The 21,274-nt window shown below is 61.5% G+C and overlaps 2 protein-coding genes across 10 annotated transcripts; one reads left to right on the forward strand and one right to left on the reverse strand.

Annotated features, from left to right (window-relative positions):
• The first annotated feature begins 45 nt into the window (after positions 1–45).
• Positions 46–5,360, forward strand: Tas1r3 (taste 1 receptor member 3). Of its 4 annotated transcripts, XM_078024980.1 has the most exons (7): positions 46–728; positions 1,086–1,198; positions 1,683–1,983; positions 2,061–2,864; positions 2,978–3,181; positions 3,308–3,428; positions 3,567–5,360. In XM_078024980.1, the coding sequence occupies exons 2-7, from the start codon at positions 1,191–1,193 to the stop codon at positions 4,553–4,555; spliced, it is 2,427 nt and encodes an 808-aa protein (XP_077881106.1). In that variant the 5' UTR covers positions 46–728; positions 1,086–1,190; the 3' UTR covers positions 4,556–5,360. The 4 variants fall into 4 exon arrangements, with proteins under 4 accessions (XP_077881106.1, XP_005339353.2, XP_077881105.1 ...); XM_005339296.4 differs by having other exon boundaries at positions 46–1,578; XM_078024979.1 differs by having other exon boundaries at positions 46–1,198.
• Positions 5,327–19,255, reverse strand: Dvl1 (dishevelled segment polarity protein 1). Of its 6 annotated transcripts, none has more exons than XM_005339259.4 (15): positions 18,811–19,070; positions 10,916–10,985; positions 10,594–10,715; positions 10,285–10,388; positions 9,957–10,095; positions 9,713–9,806; positions 9,580–9,649; positions 9,375–9,514; positions 9,225–9,301; positions 9,076–9,143; positions 8,850–8,927; positions 8,264–8,395; positions 7,978–8,145; positions 7,699–7,905; positions 5,327–6,460 (listed from the first exon to the last, which is right to left on the reverse strand). In XM_005339259.4, the coding sequence occupies exons 1-15, from the start codon at positions 18,978–18,980 to the stop codon at positions 6,084–6,086; spliced, it is 2,016 nt and encodes a 671-aa protein (XP_005339316.1). In that variant the 5' UTR covers positions 18,981–19,070; the 3' UTR covers positions 5,327–6,083. The 6 variants fall into 6 exon arrangements, with proteins under 6 accessions (XP_005339316.1, XP_077881109.1, XP_005339314.1 ...); XM_078024983.1 differs by having other exon boundaries at positions 8,775–8,927; positions 10,901–10,985; XM_005339257.5 differs by having other exon boundaries at positions 8,775–8,927; positions 18,811–19,069.
• Between the last annotated feature and the right edge of the window lie 2,019 nt (positions 19,256–21,274).

Here is a 21,274-nt window from a genome sequence, read left to right on the forward strand (position 1 = left end):
CTGACTCCAGACAGGCCTTAGGCATGTGCTCCCAACCCCAAGAACTCAAAAGGCTTTTTTGACCATGTAACCCCAAGAACTCAAAAGGCTTTTTTGACCATGAGCACACAAGGCATGCCCAGGGCAGAAGCCGGCTCTGTGATGCTGCTTGTGCTTGTTCTGAAGGCTTTATCTTGGTTCCCCACCATGAAGACCAAATCATCCCTATTTTACAGGGAGAAATCTGACACCCAGGGTCACCTACACTAGAGGCTGGGTAGGAAGGACAGGCCTGAAGCTACACAGGTTGGAAGAGAAAGGTCTTCCCAGGCCAGGGCCAAATGTAGGTGGGGACTGCTCTCTGCCAGGACAGCCAGCTGGACAGGAAGAGGATGCACATTGGGCATGGTCCTCTTGGCACTCCCCACAAGGTCAGGGTCCACTTGGGACTGGCCAGAGAGCAAGGCTGCAGGTGCATTGTGTGTGTGGTGCCCACGTGTGCACTCTGGGCCCCTTGCCATGCGACAGTGAAGAGGCACTGGCCGGCTCCACCTCCCATAAGTCTGTGCTGGGCCCAGTGGAGCCCAGTCTCCCACAGCTCCTCCCAGTGCTCCTCCCAAGGGCTTCGCAGACTCAGGCTGAGAAGAGGCCCAGGGTGCCTACAGCTGTTCCAGCCCATTTGGTTATGATCTTTCCTCCCTCATTTGCATGAATCTGTCCCCAGAGGGGGTACCTACATATCAGTCAAGGTGAGAGTACCTGGGCCAGGAGTTAGCTGAGTGGGGCATAGTAGGAATAGGGTTCTCACAGCTTGCAGGGATCAGATCCCCAACAGAGGAAAGGCCAGATCCTCAAGGGGTCCGTCCTGCTCCTGGACAGCCTCCACCCCAAGACCCACTTCACACCCCAGTGGTATGGCAGAGGACTGGCTATCTCCCAGCTGGTCTGTAGGCCTGGCCAGGCCATCCCTGCAGCCTCCTAACTACTGACAGTGCTGCTTGAATTGGAAGCCAGGACTCCCAGAGCTCCCCCCCAGGATATGGCACCTCTTGCCTCTCTCCCAGTCACTTGAGACCCCAGGGCCCTAGACACCTCCTCTCTTCTAGTCTGGCAGGTGGCTCCAGGAATGGAGGTGATGAGGGTCTTGGTATAAGCAGGATACAGGCCTCAGCTGCCTGCCAGGTCACCGTTGGCCAGAGAGCCCAGTGGTGATGTCACGGTAAGTTCAGGAGCACAAACCTTCAAAGCCTGGATCACGACATTCCTGGGGGCCCTGGAGGATTGGCAGGTGGGCGTGGTGCTGGTTTTGCTAAACAAATCAAACAAATCTTTTACCTCCCCCTGGGCTTTACATCTGGGGCTCCTGTCTGGCACACCCATTTGTCCTTGCTGGAAGTAACTGCCTACCATGCCAGGCCTGGCTGTGCTAGGTCTCCTCCTGGCAGCTCTCCTGGGCCTGGGGACAGGGACCTCCTTGTGCCTGTCACGGCAACTCAGGATGCAAGGAGACTACATGCTGGGTGGGCTTTTTCCCCTGGGCTCAGCTGAGGAGGCCAGCCTCCGCCACAGGACACGGCCCAGTGGCATTGTGTGCACCAGGTATGAAAGTGGGCAGCTGGGGCAGAGGGAGGGTGTGTGCCCAGGTCTGTGGTGCTCCCAGGAAGAGATGAGGTGCAGCCACCTGCAGCCCTGTGTGGCTTCAGGTTCTCATCCCTTGGCCTGTTCCTGGCAATGGCCGTGAAGATGGCTGTGGAGGAGATCAACAACAGTTCTACCCTGCTGCCCGGGCTGCACCTGGGCTATCACCTCTTTGACACATGCTCAGAGCCCATGGTCACTATGAAGCCCAGCCTCATGTTCCTGGCAGAGGCAGGCAATAGCAGCATTGCTGCCTACTGTAACTACACGCAGTACCAGCCCCGCGTGCTGGCAGTCATCGGGCCCCATTCGTCAGAGCTGGCCCTCATCACGGGCAAGTTCTTCAGCTTCTTCCTCATGCCACAGGTGGGCCTGCCGCTCCTGTGTCCCCATGGGCCCTGCGTGAGGGAGCCCTCACGTCAAAGGTCTCTCGGTCACCACAGGTCAGTTACGGGGCCAGCATGGACCGACTGAGCAACCGAGACACGTTCCCGTCCTTCTTCCGCACGGTGCCCAGTGACCGGGTGCAGCTGGAGGCTGTAGTCAAGCTGCTGCAGAAATTTGAGTGGAACTGGGTGGCTGCCTTGGGCAGTGACGATGAGTATGGCCGGGAGGGCCTGAGCATCTTCTCAGGCTTGGCCAACGCACAGAACATCTGCATTGCACACGAGGGCCTGGTCCCACTCCTTGGCGCCGACACCCTGAAGCTGGATAAGGTGCTAGACGTGCTGCGCCAGGTGAACCAGAGCAACGTGCAGGTGGTGGTGCTGTTTGCTTCCTCCCGGGCTGCCCACACCCTTTTGCACTACAGTATCCACCACAACCTCTCGCCAAAGGTGTGGGTGGCCAGTGAGGCCTGGCTGACCTCAGACTTGGTCATGACACTGCCTGGCATTGCCCAGGTGGGCACTGTGCTTGGCTTTCTGCAGCGGGGTGTCCAGCTGCCCGAATTCTCCCAGTATGTGGAGATGCAACTAGCGTTGGCCTCTGACCCAGCCTTCTGTGCCTCTCTGGATGATAAACCAGACCTGGAGGAGCACGTGGTAGGGCCACGCTGCCCCCAGTGTGACCACATTACCCTGCGGAACCTGTCGACAGGGCTGCTGCAGAACCTGTCGGCTGGGCAGCTGCACCACCAGATCTTCGCCACCTATGCAGCCGTGTACAGTGTGGCTCAGGCCCTCCACAACACGCTGCAGTGCAGCCCCACGAGCTGCCCTGCACGGGAGCCTGTGCGACCCTGGCAGGTGAGGATAGGGCTCCAGGGTTCAGTGCCTGGCCCCTTACTGGACAGGGCCAACACCCCTCTTAGCTGGAGGTAGCTGATGGGTCAGCCCCGCTTCCCTACCCAATCCCCCAGCTCCTGGAGAACATGTACAACATGAGCTTCCGTGCTCGAGGCCTGGCACTGCAGTTTGACTCCAAGGGGAACGTGGACATGGAGTACGACCTGAAGATGTGGGTGTGGCAGAAGCCGACACCCAGGCTGCACACTGTGGGCACCTTCAATGGCAGCCTTTGGCTCCAGCCCTCACAGATGCACTGGCACATGCCAGGCAACCAGGTGAGCATGAAGCACCCGGGTCCCCACCACAGTGGTGCCCGAGGGCCAGGCCGGTCTCGGGAATGGGGAATCTCTGGGTCTCAAGGTGCCCGTGGGTGGAGCCAGACACTGCATCCCCACACCCAGGTGCCTGCATCCCAGTGCTCTCGGCAGTGTGAAGAGGGTCAAGTCCGCCGTGTGAAGGGCTTCCACTCCTGCTGCTACGACTGCGTGGACTGCAAGGCAGGCAACTACCGGCAGAGCCTAGGTGAGCTGCCCTGGTGAGGTCTGCACGGCTCAGAGCCTGGGGAGAGTCCTGAAAGCCCTGGCTCCATGGCAGGGCCAGGCTGGGGAGCCTGTGATCCCAGAAACAGCCCCCAGCACCCTCTCTCCTACCCTCCCACAGATGACTTCGTCTGTACCCCATGTGGCCAGGACCAGTGGTCCCCAGAGCGGAGTACGCGCTGTTTTCCCCGCAGGCCCAGATTCCTGGCATGGGGGGAGCCAGCTGTGCTACTGCTGCTCCTGCTGCTCAGCCTGGTGCTGGGTCTGACACTGGCTGCTCTAGGTCTCTTTGCCTGCCACTGGGACAGCCCACTGGTTCAGGCCTCAGGTGGGCCACTGGCCTGTTTTGGCCTGGCTTGCCTGGGACTCGTCTGCCTCAGTGTCCTCCTGTTTCCTGGCCGGCCAGGCCCAGCCAGCTGCCTTGCCCAGCAGCCACTGGCACACCTCCCACTCACTGGCTGCCTGAGCACACTCTTCCTAAAGGCAGCAGAGACCTTTGTGGAATCAGAACTGCCACCAAATTGGGCGACCCGGCTGCATGGCTGCCTGCGGGGTCCCTGGGCCTGGCTGGTGGTGCTTCTGGCCATACTGACAGAAGCAGTGCTGTGTGCCTGGTACCTGGTGGCTTTCACACCAGAGGTGATGACAGACTGGAGGGTGCTGCCCACCGAGGCACTGGTGCACTGCCACATGCGCTCCTGGGTCAGCCTGGGCCTGGTGCACATCACCAACGCCTTGCTGGCCTTCCTCTGCTTTCTGGGCACCTTCCTGGTGCAGAGCCAGCCTGGCCGCTACAACCACGCCCGTGGCCTCACCTTTGCCATGCTAGCCTACTTCATCACCTGGGTCTCCTTTGTGCCCCTCCTGACCAATGTGCAGGTGGTCTACCAGCCTGCTGTGCAGATGGGTGCCATCCTCCTCTGTGCCCTGGGCATCCTAGCTGCCTTCCACCTACCAAAATGCTACCTGCTCCTGTGGTGGCCCAGGCTCAACACCCCTGAGTTCTTCCTGGGGGCAGGTCCTGGGGATGCCAGGGACAGGGGCAGGAGTGGGAGTAGCGAGGGGCCTCAGGGAAACGAGGGACCCTTCACCCCACACCCTCATACCTAGTGACTCCAGCCCTAGTAGAGATACCCCCAAACCTAGCAGCCCCCCAGACTGTGCCCCCACAAAGACCCTCAAGCCCTGGATTCTGACCCCAAGTGCCTGCAAACCTTGAGCCCACTGTGATGCCGAGGCCTGTACCAAGTGGGAGAGGACCTGTGACCCCACCCCAGGGTATCAGATGCAAGCCTTGTCCTTGACTCTGCCAACCAAGGTCTGACCAGGAGGCTTGGGCCCACCATCCTGGGAGGTGGTCCATAGAGGGTGCCTTAAGACCTGCAGCCACACCGTGAACTCTGCAAAGCCCTTTCCAGTCACCAGTAGCCAGGTAGCATATTGCTCACCTGGCTGCATCCAGCCTGGGGCCTCCACCTAGCCCCCTGCAGGTGTTAAAGGAGTGGAAGGTGGGCATGAGCACATGACCAGGGCAGGATGGGAGGGCCAGCAGGGCAGAGGGCTGCTCAGGGAAGAGAGGGCCTCCTTTCTCCTTGGCCTACCCAAGCCAGCACCATGGACAGAGCCCAGGCAGAGGTGGGGGTCAGCACCATGGCCAGCGCTGGCCACTGGGACCCCTGAAGCCAGGAGCCAGCACCAAGGACAGAAAACTGCTGCCAGGACCCCTGCTGCCATCCAGCACCAGGGACAGAGCCTCACAGACAGAGGAGCCGGAGGACAGCAGCTGTCCAAGACCTCGGGTCAGAGACCAGGGACAGCTCCAGGCTGGGCCCTGCATCCTGCCGAAACCCAGCCAGTGAAGGGACATGGCTCACACACAAGTCCCATAAAATTAAATGCTTTTTAGTGTTTAAAATAGCATTTACACAGAAGCAGCTCTACATGAACTAGACGCGGACTGACACAGTATCTACAGCGCAGTGAGCAGGGCCGGGCGTGCCCAAAAAGACAGTGGCACAGCGGCCCCAAGGGAGTCACGGTGCGCAGGGTGCCCCTTGACCTGCCCCCCACCATCCACCACACGCTTCCAGGCTCAGCCTGTGCTCCCCTCCTCTCTGGGTCCCAGGAGGGCAGGGGAATAGGCAGCCACCCCCAGCTGGGCAGGGAGGGGGACAGCTGACTAGCCATTCCCCCAGAGTGGGCAGGCTGGCAATAAATAAATAAGTTAGACCCCACTCTGGGCAGCCAGAGGGGTCTGGGGGCTCTAATCCTGCACTCGAGGTCCCCACCAGGGCTGACAGGTGAGGCCTGTGCACTGGGTGAGGAAGGCTGCAGGCCCACCTTCACGTGGCTCTGGAAGTGGGAGCAACATGAAGCCAAAGAGGGCATCCTCATCCCCAAGGGGGCTCAGAGGGTCCCTGGGGCTCAGGCCAAGGACAGAGATGGTCTCCCCCACAAGGCTCTGCGATACAAGCCGCTCTACCGCAGGAAATGCCAGATCACAGCAATGGGCTGACCTCGGCCCTCGCCTCCAGCCTGCTCCCACGCCCCCTGGCCAGCCTCCACCACGTAGGCCCACAGAGCTCCTGTAGGGGCCACTGTTCCCCCCATGGGCAGGGTTGAAGGCACAGGCGGCCAGTTACATGATGTCCACAAAAAACTCACAGGGGTTCCCCATGGCCTTCTGGAAGGACTGGCGACTGCCTGTCAACTCTGGGGGGACGGCAGCCAGCTCCCGGACAGGTGGCCCACCAGGTGGCCCACCCACCACTGCATAGGCCTTGGTCAGGGGGTGTAGTGGGGGGAGCCCTGGGGCAACGGCTGAGAGCTGGCTGTGGGGGCTGCTGCCCCGGCTGAGCTGGCTGACCGGTCGCTCCCGCCTGCCAGTGCCGCCCGACCCACTCAGCACCGTGTGGTCTGACTCGCTGCCACTGCCCCTGGCTCCAGCTGCCCGGCGCTCCTCCTCTCGGCCCAGGGCCCGACGGCTGCTCCGGGTGGACCCGCTGCTTTTGCTCCCTGGGGGTGAGAAGGGAGAGAAGGATGACAGGGTCAGCTAGGCCTGGCCATTTCCAGGACCCCTGGCTGCTCCCAGGCAGGCAGGCAGGGCAGGACGGGGTGGGTCTGAGCAGGTGGAATGTGAGGGACAGCCATGCAGACACAGGGCAGGGCTGGCTCCACCCCAGGAAGCAGGAGCAGCTGCAGAGGCAAGGGGGCAGTGGCTGGCAACAGGGGCACAAGCCAGTGTGGTGCCCACACCTCACCCCAGTGCTCAGACCAAAGGCTGGTCTCCAGCCGAGTGATGGAGGCACCAGCAGAGACCTGTGTCCTGGCCGACGTGTCAGCACTCCTGGGCTCCCACCCGGAGACCTCTGTCCACCCAGTCCCAGGGCCCTGGACAGCTAATTGGCTCAGCCCCTCTCCTGGGCTCCCAGGAAGTGGTGGGAACCTGAGGACACAGGCTGGCTGGGGACACGCTGAGAGGGACGCCGGGGGGGACCCTGGCTTACCGGCCCCGAGGGTCCACTCCGCTAGTCCTTCAGTCTAAGGCTTGCTCAGCACAAAGCAAGGGATACATGAGTCACACACCAGCCGGGCACTCACACCCGCCACCAGCGAGGCCTGACCAGAGCTGGGTAGGGCTGGATGGCTGCAAGGGCCTGTCCAGGGTTCATGGATACCCAATAGCTTCCCCTTGGGCACTGCCACCCTCTGGCCCGCCTCGTTTCCCATCCTTCTCTGGGTCCCCTGGGCTGGCTACCTGAAACTCTCTCAGACCCTGCAAGCATGGCCATGGGCCTCACTGTACTCAATGTGGCCTCACACATCTGCTCTAGCAAACCAACTCCCTGGGGACTCCCGTGTTCTCTGGGCCCTGGGGACTCCCGTGTCCTCTGGGCCCTGGGGCAGGGTCTTCTGAGGCACTGTCTCCTGGCTGAACTGCAGGCTCCACAGGAGACATGGTCTGTCCTCTCCTGTGTCCCAGGGTCTAATGCCTGGAGCCACCCCCCCCCCTCCTGTCACACCACCTCCTAGCCTCCTGTCGGCCACACCTGGAGCACCAGCCCCCACCCCACCAGGCACAAGCACCCAAGCCTCCAGGTGCTTGAGGTCCCCTATGGGACTCACCCTGTCCCCCAACACTGACTCAATTAGGAGCCTGCCCCTGGCAGGCACACAGCGGGAATGCAAGGGCAGCAGCAGGGCAGTGAGCCAGGGCGGGGCAGGGCAGGGCAGGGCAGGGCCTGAGCGCTCACCTTCACTCTGCTGGCTGCCAGCACTGCCACTGCCGTAGCCAAAGCCAGGGTCCTGGTAGGCAGGCGGAAAGCAGGGCGGAGGCCCTGGGTACTGGTAGGGGTAGCCCTGACCCAGGGGCCAGGGTGCTGCCGGGTGGGGCAGCGGGGCCAGGGTGTCCTGATCGGAGGCTCCACTGGAGCCACTGTTGAGGGTCAGGGCTGCGAGATCTGGCAGGAGAGAGGAGGTGGGTGAGGGTGGCACAGGGCCGTGGGGTGAGCCCACCACGCAGCCTCACTCACTGCTGCACAGGTCCCCGAAGACGTAGTAGCACTGCTCAGAGAAGGTGACCTTATTGACCGTGTGCCGCAGGAAGCCGTGCTTCAGCATGCCGCTGGCGTACTTCCTGGCCTCTCGCCGCTCCTTGAAGCCCTCCACGTGGGTGTACAGCCAGTCCACCACATCCGCCCCTGGCCCCACGCCCGCTGCGTCAGGCCAGGTCACTCTGGGCCGGCCATCCACCCTGCAGAGGAGCAGACTCAGCCCCCTGCCCCCACCGCCAGTTAGGTGTACTCAGTAGGGACTCACCAATGACGGCGTTGGCAATGGTGATCTTGAGCCACATGCGGTCCCGGATCTCCAGCCCCGAGTCCGGCAGCTGCATGACCCGGACAACCGCACTCATGTCACTCTTCACCGTCAGGGGCGCCTCCTCCAGCTCTGAGGGACATAGCTCCCTCAGCCACGGGCAGGCAACAAATGGCAGGAGCAGGGAGTGGGCAGGGGCCAGGTGGGGGCCTTTATCTGAGCCCTTGAACACCTCTCTGCAGGTTCTGGGGCCAGACGTGGGCAAGGCCACCCTGCCCCACAAACCAGAACCAGGCACCAGACAGCCTCTTCCCTTCCCCAAGGCCACCTCCCTGCAAGCTCAGGGCATTAGTCGTGTTACTGGCGGAGAAAGCAGAGGGCCACACACATCCCCCACCCTAACGGGCAAGGCCCGCCAAGGGCCCAAGGCAGCACGAGCAGGGGCTCCAGGCTGGGAGGCCCTGCCCTTCCGCCTTGGATTCCCACCGGGCTCTAGGGAGCTGCCACTCACGCGGGGCGCCGGGCACAGAACTGGTTAGTGAGGAGGAGCTGGTGCGGGAGACAGCGCTGGAGCAGGGGCTCGCACCATAGCGGGGCAGGGCGCCGGTCAGCGCTGCCGTGTGGGACAGCCAGGCAGCAGGGTCGATGGGCCGCACCGGGTCAGCTGACGGCCACCGTGGGGCAGCAGACGATGGGAGATGGGCAGATGAACGAGGTCGGGAGGGCAGGGCACAGGGGAGAGGAGAGAGGCCCTTCAGGCTGGCTCTGGCTCTGGCGCCCCCGCCCCGCCCCCGCCCCATGGGGCCACTCACCCCTCGGGATGGTGAAGTAGCTGCGGGGGGTCGGGTCCCAGCACTTGGCCACTGTGAGGCTGATGGGCCTGCGGGCAGGTGGTCACATGGGTGAGGCCCGCACCCCGTCCCGCCTGCCATGCCCCTCGCCCCGCGGAAACGCCCCTCACCCCGTCTGGGACACGAGCTCCCGCAGCACCCGCACAGCGTCGTCATTGCTCATGTTCTCGAAGTTGACGTCATTCACCTGCGGGGCTTGGCATTAGGATAGCGAGGCGGGGCCACCCAACCCGGCCCAGCCCCCAGCCCCAGGCCCGCACCTGCAGCAGCATGTCGCCGGGTTCGATGCGGCCGTCCGCGGCCACGGCCCCGCCCTTCATGATGGAGCCGATGTAGATGCCCCCGTCGCCCCGGTCGTTGCTCTGGCCCACGATGCTGATGCCCAGGAAGTGGTGCCGCTCTGTGGGAGGGGCCGTGAGCAGCTGGCCGCCCCGCCCGCCCCCCCAGCCCGGCGCCAAGCCTCACCCATGTTGAGCGTGACCGTGATGATGTTCAGGGACATGGTGGAGTCGGTGATGCTGCTGAAGGAGGAGGCCTGTGGAGGGACCTGGTGAGCCGCTGCAGTAGCCGCGCCCCCCACCGGCTGCCCACCACCTACCCGGTCCGTCTGCCGCAGGCGCTGCTTCCGCCGCCGACGCTTGTGCTTCCTAATAAGCCGGGAAGAGGTGCTCTGCTCCGTGGAGCTGCTCAGCCTGGTGGCAGGGTCAGAGGTCACGGGTCGGCAGCGGGTTCAGCTCCCAGCGTGCGCCCAGGCCCTGCGCTTATGGCCTGTGCCTGAGCAAACACGGGGCAGGAGCTCCGCAGCCAGCCAGCCGGACACTGCTGCCCACGCCCCTGCCCACCGGCTGGTGTTGTCCTCCTCGTCCGAATCAATGAAGCTGCTGGATTCTAGTTCACTGCTCAACACTGTGGACGCGCTGTCTGGAGGGAGCCCCAGGTCCCGACGCCGGTCTCCCCTCGGGTGCCCATTGGCCCGGGCAGCTGTGGGGGCAGCAGGGTTGAAGTTGAACACATGGCCCAGGGGTGCTGAGGCCTGAGGAGAGTTGGTGAGGTGACCGGGTCGTTGGGGTCACCAGGCTTGGGGCCTGACCTTCTCTTGATGGGGCTAAGTAGGTGTTGGCAGGGCCGTGGGGGTCCTGGGGGTTTATGGCAGACAAAGCTATATAGTACCTTCTTCTCGGTTTCGCCGTCGGGCTCTCTCCCGCCGGTGACTGACCATGGACTCCGTGCCAGTCTCATTGTCCATTCCATCACGACTGCTGGCCACATTTGGGCTGTGTGGACAAGAAGGGGGTGGGACAGAGCAGGCCAGGCCACCAGTACCTCAGATATTTTCCAGATCCTCCCCTGCACCAGGTGAGCCCCTGACCCCCCAACCCATGTGTGCCCTGCCCCTGTGACAGCTCCTTCCCTCTGGGAAGGTGGTCCTTGGGCAGCAGGTACGCGAGTAGCAGGGCTTGGCCCAACCAGAATCCTTACTGGAAGGAGGGTGGCCGGGAGTCCCCAATGCCACCTGTGCGCTCGAGGGGTGGGGGAAGGTCAGTGTGGCAGTCAGTTCCCTGGGACCCTGCATCTGAATGAGCACCCTCAGCTAGGACCAACTGTGGAGGGAGAGCGGGGGCTCAGGACACCCTCCCTCTTCTTGACCAGGGCACCCAGGACATGAGGGCCAGTCCCTCCACCCTCCCTCATCCCGCCCCACACCTGCCTTCTCCCCCCAGGGAAAGCACCAGCCCCCACCATGGACACTGCCCCTGCTCATCACCCCCAGGAGCCTCCAACAGACCATCCAGGGGCTCACCCAGGAGACCACGCGACCGTTGAAGCAGGGCAGCTTGGCATTGTCGTCCAAGATCTCCTCCTTCACCACCCTGCTGGCAGACGAGGCCATGAGACCCCACCCCAGGCCCAAGACAGAGACTGGGGTGCCTGTCACACCACAGATGCCATCTCTGGGTGCCCCACCCAGCAGATTCTACTCTTATGGAGTCTTGTTATCCTCCATTGGTCCCAACCCCGCTATTGACAGTTCACAGAGTCAGGCCAGGGTTCCCCTGTACCCCCGGGTCACACTGCCAGCCCGGGGCAGGCAAGGGGTTAGGAGGGTGAGGCTCCTGAGAGGGCCCTGCTCCCCAGCTCCCTGCCTCCCCTGGCCCCATCTCAGACACCTCCCCAGGGTGGTGCTGGTTCAGCTCCAGGCCCCCTGTCCTGGATCCTCAGATGCCCATCCAGCAGCCTCTCACCACGGCCACGTGGCACTCAGGGGCCCCGATGGCTCTTCCACACCCCTCACCCCAAACCCATGTGTATCACACAGCTCTGCCTTATGACCATTCCAGAATCAGCCTCCCATCAGCCGACGCCCTGCACTCCAGTCCTGCCTGCAGCCACTGCCCCCCTACTGGCCCCCAGGGTCTCCCAGAGGGACCCTTTCTCTCCAGCTTCCATGGGGTCTAGGCCACATGATGTGGTCTCACCCTGCTCACTGCTGCGCCCCTAGCACAGAGCAGAGCTGGGTGCACAGCTGGCCTCAGCAAGGTGCAGGGATGGCCAGGCCTATTACAGACTGGGGTGGCAGAGAAGGCACACAGGCCTAAAGGCAGTCTGCTGCTCTCCTGGGTCATCCACTCAGCCAGGGAGGCAAAACAGACCCATGTGCACTAGACCAGCTCCAACTCTCAGGGGTCCATGGTCTCCCGCAACTGAGGACCAGAATAATCAGGGACAGAACTGACCAGATGCTGGCTATACCCATTAACCAATGCCCAGCCCTGTCTTAATGCTGCCCCCCTGGGCTGAGGGCACCCAAGCAGTCTGCAGAGAGAGTGCAAACAGGGAGACCAAATGACCTGGGGTCAGGGTCACAGGGCAAGGGTAGCTGGGAAGGGGCTGCGGAACAGACACCCAGAATGCAGCCTCCAGGGCCCAGCTATCCCAGCACCTGGCACTCCGCTCTGCCAAGCACAGTGGGATTTTCCACACCCAGGACTCAGCCTAACAGAGAAACAGGAGCCGGGAGAAAAGGCTGGGCCTGGACGTGCACCTGGCAGGAAGCAGCCTCCTGGCCTGGTGGGCCTAATGCCAGACAGGGCCACCCCTGCCTGCCACTCCAAGTCCAGTGGCCCCAGGACACCTCCACCCAGCTTGCCCCAGGCGGCAACAGGTGGCAGGAGGCCCCTGCGGAACTGGCCACCCCCTCACCTACCCAGGAAGCAAGGCTTAGCCTACCCACCCACTGAGATAAGGCCCCAGGCCTAGGGCAGAGTGGCTGGTAGATAGGACCAGCCTAGGAGGGAAGGGTACACCCCTCTGTGGTCCTGCTACTGCCGCCAGGTACCTCCTAGGGCCCCATGCCAATGAGGTGTACACCCAGTGGACAGAGTCATTTCTTAGGACCCTCTCAGTATCCATGTCTCTACTCACTGGCCACACCCTGCAGAACTGGGCCAACCTTCAAGAGAGGCTGCAATCCCATCCCGGGCTGGCCAGGAGGTCTCAAGAGAAGCTCTTGGCCCTGGGGCGGCTGAGGGTGGGACAGGGGAGCCCTTGAGGGCCCTGGGGCTCCACCCACTGCCACCAATGGTCCTTGGGAACCTATCCATAGCAGACCCCAGCCAGAGTCTCCACCTTAGCCCAGCGATGGCCCCAGTGGGCCTAGCAGCTTCTCCCTGCCACACCCAAGTCCCAGCCCTCTCTGACTCACCCCTGGGAACAGGAGCAACCCCAGCACCACCTCAGGCAGGCTGCCTGGTCCCCTACAGGCCCACTCCTCTCCCCGGCCTCCCCAGCCAGGGCCCCCAGAGGAGTAGGGCCCCCTCTTTTTTTTTTCATTGTCTAATCTTGCTTTATTATTTTAGCTGCTGGGGACTCCAGCCCATTTTCCCTTGTAGCATCAGATTCAGGCAGGGAGCCTTTTCCCTTGGCGCTCAAACCACGGAGCCAGGCTGCAGTTCTGGGGATGGATGCAGACACTGCATCAAGCCAGGTGAAGCACGAAAGCCTGGAGATGACAGTCCCCATCAGCCTCCTGCAGTTCCACCCCAATGACCTTCCTCAGTAGCTTTCTGGAGAGTGGCCGTCTATAGAGCGGAGTACAGCAGGTAGTGCTGGGTGGCAGTAGCAATGCTTCCTGGTTTTGCCTAGTTCTGTTGCAGGAATGTCAGCTTGTCAGTAGGGGTCTGGACTTCCAGACTCAGCCCCTGGCTTACTGGGAGACATCAGACTCGAAAACAAAATTACATCTCTTTTGCTCTATTTGAATTCCAGCCTCTTTCCACTGTGGGCCTAGAGAAACATTACCCGCTTGCCGCCTGGCTCAGTAATACACACTTTTCCAACCCCTACACCTTCTGCCTCCCATCCTATCACTGTAGCCCCTACTGTATTTCCTTCCTATCCTTCTTTCCCAATCCCACACCTAGGCCTTCCTCCTCTCCTCCCTCCCCGCAAAGCAACACTCCTACCCTTCCTCATCTAGTGCTTTCCAGAATGCTGGCAACTACCTAGGGCAGGGCAGGGATGGGGACAGGCTGTTGGGTTAGTGGCCCAGGTCCTTGCAAAATGTCCCACTCACTTCTGATCTTGGGATTTCCACCCTCAAGTCTTGCACTGTATTTGAAACATAAACTGAGTCATAACCCACTAACCCAGTCCTTATCTGGATGTTTCAGGGTGTTTTCTAGTCTTCTGATTTGGGGACAGTCATCCTCTAAGGGGTAGGTTTTGGGGATAGAGTCACAACTTCTCTGAGCACTGTTTCTGTTATAGGAAAGATGTCAGCTCCCAGAGTAGGGACTAGTTCCCCTTCAGGCTGAAAACCTGACCTCTCCTCTGTCCAGGCTGAGGTGTGAAGGCCCCTCCCCGGAGTCTGTCTCCGGGCTGGCTCTCCAGGTCTTCTGACAGTATCTTGGTAAGGTGCAGGCCCAGGACTTGACACAGCATTCCACCTTTGAAGGGATCTCTGATGTAGACATTGTTAAGAAATAGCTTAAGAGCTTTGTTGCTTTCTTCAAAGAGATAACCTAGAGGTGACTCATCTTAAATCTTTGGTACCAGAGACCTTAGGATCCCTCTCACTCCCAGTCTGGACTTGTGCCCCAAAGCTTGGGTGTAGCCACTGAAGAACTTCCGAGGAACTTCCCCAAGATCCCCATCATCTCGTCACAAACCTTCTTCATCAGTTGGTTGCCCGTCATACACTTTGTGATCTTTCCTGGACTTGTCAATTCCAGAGAACTTTGGAAGGCAGAAAACAAATTCTAGGTGTCCACCCGTCTCTCCCCTTTGGCTTTTCCAAAGATCAGGCCAAGTCTGCTGTCCGAAGGGGCAGCCCAGGCTGAAAGTCATTGGCCCCAGCTAGAAACTGGGCTGTCTTTGTAACTTAACGCCCTGGTGTCCCTTCTAATGCTGAGGTTAGTCCCTAACGAAAAGCAGGCTAACAAAGAAGTCCTCTGCTTTGGGAGTCGTCTCACCACGTTGGGAGTTAGTGGAGCCCAGGCTGATTCGAGCAACACAATAAAATGGGATGGCAGGGAGCAGTGGCCCTGGGACTTTACTAGGGAAGTATCAATAACAGCTAGGTGGGTTAACGCTAAGAACATCCAAAATTGGGCTTAGCCTGGAGAAGCCAGGTTGGGGGACTAACTGTAGGAAAGGCCTCCAACCCACATCAGTCTCCTGAGGCAGGTCACATGAAGAGGCAGCTTTTGTGAAGAGACAGCTTCTTAGGAATCACCCCTCCTCTGTCAGCCTACTTCCTACAACCCTGGCTTACAGGGCTTTAGATTCGTTCCCAGGAAGGGAAGATTCTTCAGATACCCAGCAGAATTCTGGCTAGGGGGAAGGTGGTGACCAAGAGATGGGGCTGTGGGAACATATCAGCATGGGGATGAGGCGGACAGGGAGATCAGGCCAGGATTATTTACTTCTCTCCATATAAGACTACTGACAGTGAAGGGAGTTTTGTTTTGTTTTTTTCTTTTTTGGTGGTGGGGGCACAGGAAAGCAGTCACTTTTGATAGTAACAGGAAGCCTGACTTGATAGGGGCCCCTTAGGCATGGGGGTGGGGGGGGAGGGGGGGTTGATATGGAAAAGCACCCCACCAGGGAGGAAGATCCTGTCAGTATATAAATAGGTGTGGAGAGGGGCTCCCAGTCCAAATGATGACATCGAATGGTGGCAGCGGCGGCAGAGTCAGGAAGGCAGTATGGTGGGCTTCGCTTTAAATTTTTAATGCACCGGCTGTCTGGGCAGCGGTGGCAGGGGTGCGGCAGAGGAGGCCACGACCTGAGCGATGGGGAGCAGGGCCAGGCCGCTCGATAGACAGCTCATCAGGCCCCGCAGAGGCTCCAGCTTCTGCTCTTGGGGGTGCGCAGACATCGCGGCCAGGGGGAAAGTAGAAACAGCCCCAGCAGATCTCCTCCGCCTCCAGCGCCACCTCATGTCTCCTCAATCCCGACAGGTCCTGAGTTCCGAACATCTCCTGGAGGGGGGCTGAGGGGTCGGCGCAGCCTAAACTCTCAGGTATGGCTCTTGCCCACGTGGCAGCTCTTCCCAGAGCCCAGCAGCTCTGCTCCCCCAGCCCTCCCAGTCTATACAACCCAAGTCCCGTCTTCTACCTGGATGTGGTGCCCTAGGGCAGGGGGCGGGGCAGGGGCAGGGGCCGGGCAGATGTGAGAGTGAGTGTGTGAGGCTGCCCACAGCAGCCAGCACAACCTCCCAGGAGCACAACAGGGTCAGGACTAGTGAGAAGCAGAAGTTACCGCCATACTTCGATACCCTAGACTGCTTGTGAACCTGGCCTCTCAGGTGGCAATGGCCTCAGCTGCCCTGCTGACCCCTGGGCAGCCACCCAGAGCACCCCAACCTAGAATTCCCAAGGAAATCCTGGTTAACCTCAAACTTGTGGCTGCTGGGTTCTGCCTGCCGCCCTTTGACCCACCCCAGGGAGGAGTCTGCGCTAAGGCAGCGTTCTCAGAGCCTGGCACCGACTGGCCAAGAAGGACCACAGACTCTGAGAGACCACAGCAAACCCTAGGCCAGCCTCCCCAGCAGTGCGGCTCCAGTGCACCTCCTCCCCCACAGAACGAGCTGAATGGGGCAGTGCAGAGCCATCCTGAGCCCTCGAGGAGGTCCCTGGGGGTACCTGTGAGTCAGGGTCCCAACCCCCACTAGGCCTTGGGGTGCACCAGGCCCTGATCCCAGGCCTGTGGTCTCACCAGCCACAGGCTCCCACACCCAGCTGTGAATCCCTGGGCTGCTGGCTCTTCCACCTGCCCAGCAGGCAGCACTTCCCCAGGCTGAAGCTACACAGGCCCAAATGTCCCCACAGCTGGCCAATGTGCCACAACTACCCAGACTTTTAACACCACGGAGCCACAAGAGGTACAGAGAGGCCAAGTCGCTGAGGAGAGCAGAGGAAGAGGTGCTCAGACGTTCTGGGTCCTCTGGGCCATGAGGCACCATCAGAACACTTGTGCCCATAGACATGTGACCATGGAACCAAGGGTCCCAGCCCTTAACCTTGCCAGGACCATCCCCAGTCTCTGGGCCTGGGTCACATACCCTCACTCCTCTGCCTGGATGCCTACCCTGCACTTCCAATCATCAGACCCAACACCGGGCACTTCTGTGGGACCCAGCAGAGGCCTTGCCCCTAAGTCCTGGGCCATCGGGGTGGGAGTACCCTTACCTGATGGGCCAAAGATACATTTAGATAAGCTTCCAGCCCAGTGCTCATTCATGCTAGAGTGTGAGTGACTGGCCAGCCCTTCCCATATGAAATTTATTCCACAGAAAAATGATTCTAAGACTAAGTGGAGCTTGGAGCTCTGCAGGTAGAACTCAGGGAGGAGGGAAGCAGCTGACAGAAGTCCTCCTTTGGGCTCCTGAGTCCACCAGACTATCAGCCAAGAGGCCAGGAAGAAAGAAGGTGAGCCCACCCTGTCTGCTTGCTCACTGCCATGCCAGCCCAGCCTTGACCTTTGACCTTCCCTCTGCCACCCAACTCTCATGGATGCCCCAGGTCCCCAGGCTGTGCCTCTAAGCTCTCTGCCTTCTCACTACACCCACCCATAGCCATTCCCCAGCCTGCCCAAACACCCCCAGGGCCGCCCTCAGCCCTGGTCCCCACCCCACAGAGAACAGCATGCCCGATTCAAGACCCCAATCAGCCACCCCTCCTCCGTGAGGGCAGAGGCTCTGCACTGCTGTGTGGTGGCAGCCCCCAGGGAGCCAGGACTGAGTGGGTCCCTGAGAGATGCACCCCAAGTGGCTCTAGATGGCCCCTACGGGCAGGACACCCTCCTCACCACACCCTTCCTCGGAGCATGAGTTTATACAGAGGAGCATTTGTGACTTTGATTTTAGTTAAATTAATAAACTAAGTTAAAAACCAAAGCGCCCTTTCTTCCATCCCACTTCAAAGCCAGGGAGGCCTAGGCTCAGAGGAGTTCCAGGAGAGTGTGAGGGCGCCCCGCCAGAGGAGGCGGGCCAGGCTTGAGCACCCCAGGCCCTGACCTCAGGCAGCAGGAGCACCCACGCTGGGCACGGCCAAGGACGCACCCTCCCCTCAGCTTCTCCTACTTCTCCTGGGTTGGGAGGACAAGAGAGTCCAAAAAGACTCTCAGCCCCCCTGCCCCCAGAGTCACGGAGTGGCCCGGGCTTGACCTGACCTGGGTCTGCCCAGGGACTGTGCAACCACAGAATCCAGGAAATGGCCTCAATGTCAAAGTCCCAAGACATGGCCATACACAAGGACACTGCTTGCCTGAGGGCACCAGGCACACCTGCTAGGCCCACAGGGCCTCAGTTAGTCCTCCCCCCTTAGCAATGCGGAGGGGAGACTCAGGTTTCTGTGGCTGAGCCGGGTCAGGCCCTACTGGACAGCCACCTCCTGCTCCCAGTCCCAGAGGCCCAATTCAGCACAAGTGGGAAGTTCCTTCTCCCAGGAAGGCCACCACAGCACTCCTGCTCCAAGATGTCCAAGTCAGCAGACAGCCTGGGCTTCTCCCAGGAATGCAAGGAGGGACCAAGACCCAGCATCCAGGAACCTCAGGGAAGGGTGGGTGGCTCCAATCTCTGAACTGTCCAGGTGCCTTGGAAAAGGCAGCCAGGAGGAGCCTGCCCTGACTCCAGAAACTTCTGCAAGTCCCAGCAGACTGCTTGGGGTCCCCACTGCACCCACCCTGAATTCCCAATCCCAACTGGGGGTGTTCACTGGGTGACCTGTCCTACCCAACTCCTCCAGGCTTGACCCTCCCCTGACCCCAGCCTCCATGAAGCACAACCCCCAAGATCTGCCCTCAGCCCTGGTTCCCACCCCACAGAGAATAGCATGCCCTGAGCCCGACCAGGATCAAAAGAAAGGGGCTTAGGTTTGGGATGGACTGTCAGGGCACAGGGGACCAGTTGGACTGCCCTCAGGAAGCCAGGGTCCCCACCTGCCCATCATTCGGAGCTCTCCGGCCCCCGCTGGCAGTCAGGGCCCCAGGGTCCCAATTTTGGCAGACAGATAGGTGCACACACCAACAAGGGCCACTAAGGTGTGGGAGCAGACCCTGGCCCTGTACACACCCTGCGCGGGGGCGCAGCTGGGCCGGCCGCGGGCGCGCAGGATCGCTGACAGCCCAGACCCCGAGCCCTGCCCCACAGACAGGTGCCCTCCCGCGCCCGCCCAGGCCGCGCGGCCCACTGACCCGAAGTCCTGATCCATGGACTTGAAAAAGAATTTGTAGGCGTGCACCGGCCGGTTGCTGAGCACGTTCTTGAAATCGGCCAGCGTGACGCGCTCGGGGGCCACGGGCAGCTTGACCAGGTACGGCGTCTCCTCCTCGTCCATGTGGTAGATGATCTTGGTCTCCGCCATGGCGCGGCGGCAGCGCGAGCCCGCGCGGCGCTCAGGGCCCGGCCCGCGGCTCGGACACGGGGCGCGCTCCCCGCCCGCCGGCCCGCGCCCCGCCCGGCCGCGCCGAGGCCCCCGCGCGCCCCCGGTTCCCGCCCGCGCTCCGGTCGCTGCCCCGCGGCCCGCGGCCGCCCATCCGCCGCCGGCCCGGGAGCGAGCGCGACGGACGCAGCACGAAGGGCCGCTGCTGCCCGCCGCCCCCTCGGGCCGCGCCGTTCAAGGACCGCCGGCCGGCCTGAGCGCGCGGCCCGCGGGGGCGCCCGAGAGCCGGCTGACGTCACCGGCCGCCCGCGGCGGGGCGGGCGGGGCTGCGCACGCGCGGGGCGGCGGGGCTGCGCGCGGGCGGGGCGCGGCGTGCGCGCGGGGCGGGAGGAGGGCCCTGGAGGCACGCCCGCGCTAGCTCCCGGCTCGCTCGCCCCGGCGCCGCCCGCTCTGCCCCACTCTGCGCTCGGGCCCGGGGTCCCCGGCCAGGCGCGCGGGGCGCCCCCAACACGTGCGCCGGCCTCAGTCCTGGAGTCGGGGTACCCGGACAGACTGACGCGCCCGGGGTAGAGGCGGAGGGACTCCCAGGAAGCCCCGCCCCCACCTGCGCGTCGCGTCCCCAGCTGTCAAAGGGAGGCCCCTCCCCCCGGCCAAGGCGCGCCCCCCCTCCCCATCGGAGATGCACGGGGACCAGGGGAAACGTCCACCCTCTCCCGAGGATGCACGGGTCCTGGGTGCCCAGAGTTCGGAGGCGTCCGGTCACTCTGGCGGCCTGTGAGGTGCACGGCAGGAAGCTGAAGATTCTTGTGTCATACACCGAGCCAGCAGCACTCGGTTACTCTGCTCCTGGCATTAGCCACAAACTCCGCCCACTTCCGGATCCCATGGGTGCTCCAGGAAACTCTGGCAAAGTGAATGCTTGCCCGCGCGGTGGAGAACTCGCGTGGCCATGGGTGTGCACAGAGGTGTCCAGGTGTGGTGCTCTGGCAGCTGCTGAGCCAGAAGAAGTTTGTCCTGTGTAGATTGGGCCAGCCAGAGGTCCTCTGCAGGGCAAGGAAGACCCAGTACACCCCCCAGGCTGTGAAGGGTCCAGCCATTTGCTGCTCTGCTGGCCTGGAGGCTTTCCCTGCCCCCACTCCAGGAGAAAGATTCCAGTCCACTAGAAGGAGTCCCAGGCTGGCCAGAATGGGGGCAATCCTAGGATGCAGTAGGAATGATGGGGGAAGTCGTGTGTCAAGCCCCTGTGACCTGGGACTCTCCCATCTGCCTGGTGGTGGTCATCCCAGGCCCTGGACCAACACAAAGAAAGACCCCACTACTGCCTGGAAGACCCAGAAGTTGGACAGAAGTCCCCAGTATAGCCTAGGCCAAGTGTCCTGGCCCCTGTAACTTCAGCTTTGATGGGTAGGACTAGCAGGATTCTGCCATCCTGGGCACCACCTTCCCATCACCTGGAGGCAGGCCTCTCCCTTCAGGCCTTAGTTTCCCCAGAGGTAACCTGAAGAAACAGGCAGGATGGCCTTGGATGATCTGACCCTGAAAGGTCTCTGCTGGTGCCCAAGGAAAGAGGAAACCAGTCCCTGCCTTGAGAGCCCCGCAGGCCGGACACAAACAGCTGTGGGTTGAGTCAGGGACTGGGGCTGGCTGCCCTCTAGCTCTCAACATTTAGCCCCAGTTGTAGAAGAGGACAGTACCCAGAGGCCTGAGGCTGATGCCGCCACTGGGGCCCACTGGGTGAGTGTGTGGCCAGAGCCTGAGCCCCTGCAGGAAGGGCTTGTCCAGTGACAGTGTAGGCACTAGTAGGGCCACAGGCTACTAGGCTGGAAGAGAGGAGCACCTCCCCAAGCCAGCATTCCCATATACCTTGGCACTGTGGGATCCTTGAGGGTGACTGCCTCCCTTTCCTGCTCCCACTATAATTTTTTTTTTTTGTACCAGGGATTGAACACAGGGCCAAGGGGCACTTAAACAGTGAAACAAATCCCACAGCCCTTTTTTGTTGTTTTTTTAGACAAGGTCTCCCTAAATTGCTTAGGGCCTTGCTAAGCTGCTGAGGCTGGTTTTGAACTTGCGAACTTCCTGCCTCAGCCTCCTGACCTACTGGGATTATAGGCATGTGCCACTGTGCCCAGCTCTGCCCCCACTATTCTGAGGGCACTAGAGGAGGGGCCGTGGTAGCACTTCGGGTCTGTGCATACTTTCTCCCCTCACCTCTACCCCATGTGTGTGCCCATCTCCTGCACTCCATCCAGTGTCAGACCTGCATCCTGGTGAAG

This window comes from Ictidomys tridecemlineatus, chromosome 11 (genome assembly GCF_052094955.1).
Source record: "Ictidomys tridecemlineatus isolate mIctTri1 chromosome 11, mIctTri1.hap1, whole genome shotgun sequence".
NCBI lineage: Eukaryota > Metazoa > Chordata > Mammalia > Rodentia > Sciuridae > Ictidomys > Ictidomys tridecemlineatus.

Excerpts from the sequence above, each read along its gene's own strand:
- Dvl1 (XM_078024982.1), bottom strand. The coding sequence starts at position 18,980 with ATGGCGGAGACCAAGATCATCTACCACATGGACGAGGAGGAGACGCCG. Across the intron at positions 10,096-10,284 it reads ACGGCGAAACCGAGAAGAAG|CTGCCCGGGCCAATGGGCAC; the intron begins GTACTATATAGC and ends CTGCCCCCACAG. Across the intron at positions 9,807-9,956 it reads GAGGAGGACAACACCAGCCG|GCTGAGCAGCTCCACGGAGC; the intron begins GTGGGCAGGGGC and ends CCCTGCCACCAG.
- Tas1r3 (XM_005339296.4), top strand. The coding sequence starts at position 1,388 with ATGCCAGGCCTGGCTGTGCTAGGTCTCCTCCTGGCAGCTCTCCTGGGC. Across the intron at positions 1,984-2,060 it reads GCTTCTTCCTCATGCCACAG|GTCAGTTACGGGGCCAGCAT; the intron begins GTGGGCCTGCCG and ends CGGTCACCACAG. Across the intron at positions 3,182-3,307 it reads GGCACATGCCAGGCAACCAG|GTGCCTGCATCCCAGTGCTC; the intron begins GTGAGCATGAAG and ends CCCCACACCCAG.